Source organism: Poecilia formosa, unplaced genomic scaffold, assembly GCF_000485575.1.
Source record: "Poecilia formosa unplaced genomic scaffold, Poecilia_formosa-5.1.2 Scaffold928, whole genome shotgun sequence".
In the NCBI taxonomy this organism is placed as follows: domain Eukaryota; kingdom Metazoa; phylum Chordata; class Actinopteri; order Cyprinodontiformes; family Poeciliidae; genus Poecilia; species Poecilia formosa.
In genome coordinates, this window is record NW_006800867.1 from 11,692 (window position 1) to 19,712 (window position 8,021).

General features: G+C 40.6%; 1 protein-coding gene across 1 annotated transcript in view; it reads right to left on the minus strand.

Moving 5' to 3' along the window:
• LOC103132117 (NACHT, LRR and PYD domains-containing protein 12-like) overlaps positions 1-7,016 on the minus strand; it is an 18,242-nt gene extending 11,226 nt beyond the window's left edge. Inside the window, exons 1-2 of the mRNA XM_007543864.2 lie at positions 6,834-7,016; positions 1,551-3,384 (exon numbers count right to left, since the gene is read on the minus strand). Coding sequence (XP_007543926.2) covers positions 1,551-3,358 — 1,808 coding nt within the window. The 5' untranslated portion in view covers positions 3,359-3,384; positions 6,834-7,016. The remainder of the gene's footprint in view (positions 1-1,550; positions 3,385-6,833) is intronic.
• Positions 7,017-8,021: the final 1,005 nt, after the last annotated feature.

Sequence of the window (8,021 nt, forward strand, 5' to 3'; positions counted from 1 at the left end):
AATGAACAGTCAAAATGTGTGTGTGTGTGTGTGTGTGCGTTTGTTTGTAATACCTTGTGGGGACGATTTTCCTGACATATACTACGTTGTGGGGACCGGAGCCTGGTCCCCACGAGGAGAAACCCTGTTTTTGGGTCAGGGGTCAGATTTAGGGCTAAGGTATGAATTGAGTTTTGGTTGGTTAGGGTTAGGAAAAGGGTAAAGGTCAGGTTTAGGCTGTAGAAGTGAATGGAAAGTCCCCACAAAGATAGCAACACAAACGTGTGTGTGTGTGTGTGTGTGTGTGTGTGTGTGTGTGTGTGTGTGTGTGTGTGGGGGTGTGTGTGTGTGTGTGTGTGTGTTTTTAACACATTTCAGATTTTTGTCATAGTTGCTCATGTAACCAGGTTGCATTTCTATTTTGTTATAATTACACAAAATGTCTTTTGTTATTCGGATTGTTCCTTTATGTGATCGTAAACACCTCAGAAAACCCCACCGTTATAACCACGCGACTTTAAGATCAGGAGCCCCTCCGCTTTACTTCTTCTTCTATGGTATTGTCGTTAATGTGTTTGCATCCCTCAGGATCTCCCCTTTTGTAATGGTGTTTATTTTTCATCTAAACACATCCAATTATTTACAGATATATTAAATTAGTTTTTGTCATCACCATAATATTGTATAAATTAATTTCATAATGAAAATACTCAAGTGAACCTACGATTGTAAAGTAGCAGAAATTAACTTTAGTTTTGCTATATACTTCTGATTTGTGAAGGACTGGGAGCGGGGAGCCCATAACATGGTTGTTTTCTATTCGTTGTTCCCGTCAGGTATGTCATGTGTGTATAAGGTTCACACAACTTTTTATTTCAAAGTTGTGTGACATGGTCACTTGCTGCCCTTTTGTCATTTTGTTCAGGAGGAGATGACTTGGAGCAGGAAGCTGATAACATGTTTTTTTCTGTTGGTTATTTTTAACAGAATAAACTGAGAAACCACCAATTTCAAAAGACAAACCGTGTCACAGTCTAATCTTTCAATAAAACCAGCACAATGCAAAAGGGTTCCAGTTAGACTCATAAGTTTTGATGATCTTTGCAAATTCACACATGCACTGACTTATTCCCCACCTTCCCCAGTACCTACCTACAGTGTAACCACTTGTGATATTTACTGTGCAATATTTACACTGTGAAACAACACTACCTCTGTGCAATATTTATATATATTTTGTATTTGTTCATATTCTGTATTTTTAAATTTGGTAAATTTTTGTATATATACATTTTACGTGCACTTCTTTTTAATGTACATGTCTGCACTGGAAAAGGGCTTTTAATTTCATTGTACACTTGTATAATGATAATAAAATGCATTATATTCTATTCCATTCTATTGCACAGACACTTATGTTTAAAATCTATTGATGTTTGTATACACTGAGGGGGATTTGTCTATACCCTGGCATAAATTATGGAATCAGAGTAAATTTGATTTTGCAAAAAGTGAGAGGAATTGCAACAGTAATGCTACTTCTTCTTGTTTTTGCATCTCTTTGTACTCACACAGCCTTCTTGCAGTTCCCTCCTAGCTGGAGAAGCCTTTCCGACCCAAATAACTGTGTGTAGCATCTGGTCAGATCGAGCTCTTCAATCACTTCCCCAGACATCTGCAGCAGGGTTGACAGCACTGAGCAGTCAATGGTTGAAAGTCTCACTCCTAATTTCAGATACTTCCCAATGTCATCCTGAAACTCTCTTTCTTTGAGCTCAAACTTGCAAAGGAAAAGATTAATGCACCTCTCAGTTGGGATGTTTCCAGCATGAAAATGATTTATGTACGCTTTTAAACTGTCAGTAGTGTCTGAGCTAATCTCTGCCTGGGGAAGCAAACTTTGAATCATTTCTTGATTTGACCTGAGTGAGAGTCCAAGGAAGAAACAGAGAAACAGGTCTAACTGACCCTGCTCACTCTGCACGGCTTTATCTACAACCTTTTTCTGCAGCTCCAGGAAGCTCAGATCTGTAAGGTCAACTCCCAGGAATGACCTCAGAGGACCGAGGTCGTTCGTCTTGCAGCAGTGGAACACGAAAACAGCAGCTAGAAACTCCTGAAAGCTCAAATGCACAAAACTGAACATCTTCTTTTGGTACAAACCAAATTCTTGCTTCAGGATTTCTGAGCAAAGTCCACAAAACAAAGAAGCATCATCAGCATCAATGCCAGACTCTGTGAGGTCTTCCTCATAGAAGATGATGTTTCCTTTATGAAGCTGCTCGAAGGCCAGTTTGGATAGGTTTAGCAGTAAGCCAGTGTTCTGAAGATTTGATATTCTCTTTTGGGATTTTTTCTTCTTTGTCTCATATTTCTGTGTTGTTCTTTTGGTTTGGATCAGGATGTAATAGATGTACAACTCAGTCATTGTTGTGATTCTTCGGTCACTCCATCCCTCCTTAAATACTTCAGCAATAATCCAGCAAAACACAGGGATGTGTCCCATTAAATGGAAGCTGATCATCCCTCTGAGACCTGACAGGAGTTCTTCAGCCTTCTGGGCAGAACTCATTCTCTTTCGGAAGTACTTGTTCTTTTCTTGGTCAGTGAATCCCTGCACTTCTGTCACCTGGTCGATGTATTTCGAGGGAATCTGTGAGGCTGCAGCAGGTCTGGATGTGATCCACAGCAAAGCCTCAGGCAGCAGATTCCCTCTGATCAGGTTGATCAGCAGCACATCAACCGTTGCTTTCTGATTTATATCACTCACACTCACGGCTTCTTTAAAGTCCAGTAGATATCGGTTTTCATCCAGGCCATCGAGGATGAACAGAACTTTCTCGTTAACTAGCTGTTTAGCATCTTTGAGTGGTTTGAGCTCAGGGTAGAAGTAAAGAAGGAGCTGCAGCAGACTGTGTTCCCCGTCTTTAATCATGTTCAGCTCTCTGAAAGGGAGGACGAAGATTAAATCAATGTGCTGATTGGATTTGCCCTCAGCCCAGTTTAGAGAAAAGTTTTGGACGGCAAACGTTTTCCCGATACCAGCAATGCCTTTTGTCATCACTCTTTGGATGGATTTAAATTGTGTTGATTGTAGTTGGAAATGTGTTTTTCCTGGTTTAAAAATGTCCAGACTGTTGATCTGCTCATAGTTGAACTCCATATGTTGTGATTTCCCATCAGGAAGCATAAAATGATGCAGAATCTCATGTGGAACGCAGCCTTGTTGCTCAGCCTGTTGCACAATGAAGAGCTTTGTGTAAACATCCTGGAGTTTGGTCCGACTGTCTGACGTTCCCTCGTATGTCCAGGTAAATTTTTTCCGAAGATTGGCTTTAAGATTTATTTTAATGCTGTCCATAAGTTTGTCTTCTTCCATGTCTGCAGGTCTTTGTCCACTCTGCTCTGTTTTAGATGTGGAAAATGTGGAAATAAAAAAAAAGATTAGTTTTAACCTGATAAAACTACATATATGACAAGAAAACATTGAAATATTGTACAAGTGAAAAAATATCCATAGGTGTACAGTAATCTTAAGACATTTCACTCCACATTGTAGAATATTACAGAACCAGATGAACAGAACCCACAGTTACTGTTTTACAATTATACAGGAAGTCAGCCTGATGTAGCAGAAAATTAACACATCATAAGTCACTTAAAATCATGGTTTACTGCCTTATTTTCTCTGGATTACTGAAAACATGACAAATTGTTACCAAGATGTTAATTAATCTTTTTTAAGGTTTTGTTGGCTCTAGAGGCCTTTAATCTGAAAGTAGTTCAACAGGAAACAGGGTAATCAGAGAGGGGAAGACGTGCGGCAAATGTCACCAGGCCGGGAATCGAACCTGCGACCACCGCCATGAGGACTAAGTCCTCAATACGTGGGTCATGCTTTGCCCCTGTAGTACATTTATTTATTTCATGATATATTTACTTAATTTTGTCCCTTTTGGCCAATTGGAGGCAAGGAGCAAAAGGGGCAAGTGCTCAAGCACCCCTAACCCCCCCGTCTGCATGTGCCTGCCCTCCGATCCCCCTTGTTGAACAAGTGGGACCACCACCCCAGTCTGCCAATCCAGGGTAACTGCCTCCAATGTCCATGCAATATTGCAGAGTTGCGTCAACCAACACAACCCTACAACGTCCAGAGCCTTAAAGAACTCCAGGGGGATCTCATCCACCTCCGGGGCCCTGCCACCAAGGGGCCCTGCCACCAAGGGGCCCTGCCACCAAGGAGCTTTTTAACCACCTTGCCAACCTTATACCCACAGATAGGAGGGCCAGACCCACACTCTCCAAGCTCCGCGTCCTCAATGGAAGGCCTTTTGGTGGGATTGAGGAGGTTTTTGAAGTATTCTGCCCACCAGCCCACAACGTCCCGAGTTGAGGTCAGCAGCACACCATCCCCCCTATAAACAGTGTTGGTGCTGCACTGCTTCCCCCTCCTGAGATGCCGGATGGTGGACCAGAATCGCCTCAAAGCCGTGCGGAAGTCTTTCTCCATGGCCTCTCCAAACTCCTCCCAAGCCCAAGTTCTTCCCTCAGCAACCACCCGAGCCTCATGGACTGCTGGTACCCATCAGCTGCTTCCGGGGTCCCACAGGCCAAAAAGGCCTGATAGGACTCCTTCTTCAGCCTGAGAGCATCCCTCACCAAACTATCGGAGCCAACTCAGCACCAGGTAGTGGTCAGTGGACAGCTCCACACCTCTCTTCACCCGAGTGTCCACAACATACGGCCACAAATCCGATGAACCGATGAGAATGTCGATCATCGAACTGCAGCCGAGGGTGTCCTGGTACCAAGTGCACATATGGACACCCTTATGCCTGAACATTTTATGGACAATCCGTGACGAGCACAGAAGTGCAGCAGCAGAACACAACTCGAGTTCAGATTGGGGGGCCGTTCCTCCCAACCACGCCCCTCCAGGTCTCACTGTCATTGAAGTCCCCCTGCAGAACAAGGGAGTCCCCAGGAGGAGTTTACTCTCCAGTAAACTCTCCAAGAACTATTAAAAAGTGGGTAATATGAACTGTTTGGTGCATAAGTACAAACAGCAGTCAGAACCTGTCCCCCCACTTGTAGGCGAAGGGAGGCTACCTTCTCATTCACTAAGGTAAACCCCAATGTACAGGCGCCAAGATGGGGGGCAACAAGTATGCCCAGTCCTGCCCGGCGCCTCTCACCGCGGGCAAGTCCAGAGTGGAAGTACGTCCAGCCCCTCTCAAGGAGACTGGTTCCAGAACCAGAACCATGCGTCGAGGTGAGACTGACTATTTCTAGCCGGAACCTCTCAGCCTCACACACCAGCTCCGGCTCCTTCCCCACCAGAGATGCCTCTGACCACCACCCATCACACACTGACCCCTTTGGCCCCTCCCATAGGTGGTGAGCCCATGGAAAGGGGGACCCATGTCTCCTCTTCAGACTGAGTCCTGCTGGGCTCCATGAGTTAAAGCCCGGCCACCAGATACTGTTCCCAATGGTTGTCTTCATCATAAGGGTTCTGCAAACCCAGTCTCCAGAAATTTTAAAACCAAGTTTGTGAATTGTGAAATTTTTTAATTTGTGAAACTTCTTTAAAAGAGATTTCAGACTTTGTTTTGCATCTTATTTCTAATGTGGGCTGGAAGAAGAAGAAAGAATGATTAATTTGGCCTGTTATTGAAGTTTTATAAATCAGATTAAGGTTTCACAAACCATAAAGTGTTTTAATTATTCAGCCTTTAGTACTTCAGAATCAAGTCCATGTTTGCTTTGGAGCTGAGATCGGTGGCAGTTTCATAAATAAAATAAAGGTTTCACAAATCACACATTTGTTTATACATATTCTGCTACTACCTTAGAATAATTTAGTTCAAGTTTGAAATATATATGCTTGTAGTTTTTAAAGTAGAGCATATTAAAGATGCTCAAGATAGTGAGAAACTAAGAGAAGTGGTCTTTTAGTATTTCTAGAATTGGAAGCTGCAATGGGAAGCCAAATTTACAAATTCAGTTTTGTTGCATTAAAGATGTATTAAAAGAAAAGTAACTTAGTCTCTCATTCTTTCTTGGTAACCAAATCTGAAATTCAGGTCAAACCTATTTAGCCGAAGAAAATCTATAGGAAAAACGTAATGATATAACAATTACAAATTTCATATTTTGATGGGCTTTAAATTTGAAATTAGACATCAGATGTGGGTGTCTTCTAGAGATCTCTGCCCCCTGAAGTGAGAGAAGTCACTGGAAACAGTTTTACAGCAATAAATATGGCAGCTTTGGGGAAAAAAACTAAACATGTCTTCTTTTGATTGACTGGATGGTATTTGCTGAGTGTCTTCTTCAGTTGTTTCTGTGTCACCCTGAAGTGAGAGAGGTCACTGGTCATTGTTTATGGAATCAGAGACATTTTTCACACAAAACTGAGTGTGAAATATCAAGAATTTTGATTCAGGCTGCATATATATGGTTTTCGTTATTTTTTTCACACAACGTTTTATTTATTTTCAGCTTTGTGTTCAGCTTTAAACTTTTAAAGCCACTTGAAAGCTACTTGCAGTTCATCAAACATGAACCGGATGTGCGCTTTATTCTGAAAGGAGCTCGTAAATGAGGTTGCCGTCACGCGCGTGAAACTCGAGTGCGGGTTGACTTTACATTTCTGAAGAGACGGCGAGCTTTCAGGTCTACAGGAAAGAAAATATTTCAGCTTTAAAATGACAAAATAACTAGAAACTGAACTAAAGCTGAACAGGAAGATTTCTGACTGTTTTAAAGAAAACAAAAACAAAAAGAACAATAAGTTTTTTTGTTGATTTTCTAAACTCTGAGTTAGAAATAAAATCAGATGAGTTACTCACCGGATGTTTGTCATTCCATCAACATGCGAATCATTCAGATTTAAAAGGATAAGACTTGGACATACAGAGAGCGAAGCAGTCGTTAGCTGCTGACAGCAGCTCAAACTTCCTGTTCCTTTCACTTCCTGTTAGACTTTGACCTCTCAGACTGTCATCTAAAACAAACTTCACAAGCTGCAAAGCTTTAATCACATTTATAATACAACCATGCAAATAATTACTAAATGGATTCTGGTCTTCCATTATATGCAGAGATGGATAAGTTACATTTACTCAATTACATTTGCTTAAAGAAAAAAAATATATATATATATATACACACACACACTAGGAGAAGTAAAACTTACAGGAAGTAATTTTATTTTGAAGTGATATTATCTTTCAGTACTACTGTTTGCCCTACTCACCTACCAAATTATTATCATAAATTAACTTTCATTTCTTTTTGCAAACTATCTGAGGAGTCCTGAAATTTTCAAAGAAAACCTTAAACTTTATTTTAAAACCTGACTCAAAATCCATTCATGGCAACAACATCATAAAGAAAATAAGTATTAGTGGTTAGTTGTTCCCTACTTTAGTTATTACATGGTTTTATTAGATCTAATATTTATTTCTTGAACTGCATTAATGTTCTCTTTAGTTCAATGAAACTGTGTCTTTTAGCTTAATGTACCATATAGTTTTCATGCAGATCATAACAAGTTGGGATCATATTTTTATTTAAAAATGCATGAAGTTAACCTTCCTCTGGTGTTAGCTTTCTCCTGCCATCTGTAGTGTTAGCGGGTCATTTTGGACCCGTGTATTAAATCAGCCATAAAATGCCCTAAAAACAATCTTTTATCATCCAATGTTTTTCTTAACTCTTGTTTAGCTGGTTGGGCTCCCTTATCCATGAAAAGATTGGTTTTAATATTTTTTTGTGGCCCCCTGGGCCTTTGTTTTAACAAAATACCCCTCGTTTTCAATGTCTAAAAAGTGGTCAAATGAACCTTAAGAGAAGAAGGCAACAAAATAATCAGTTGTTCTGTTACCTGAGTGTAACTGAGAGATATTAAAACACATTTCTTAAATGTTCAACAAAAAAAAGATTTTAATTTTAATATTATCAAATATAGCAACATCTATGGTGTTTCGGGTCATTTTGGACCCGTATATATTTACTTCAAGAAAAGGGCAAAAACA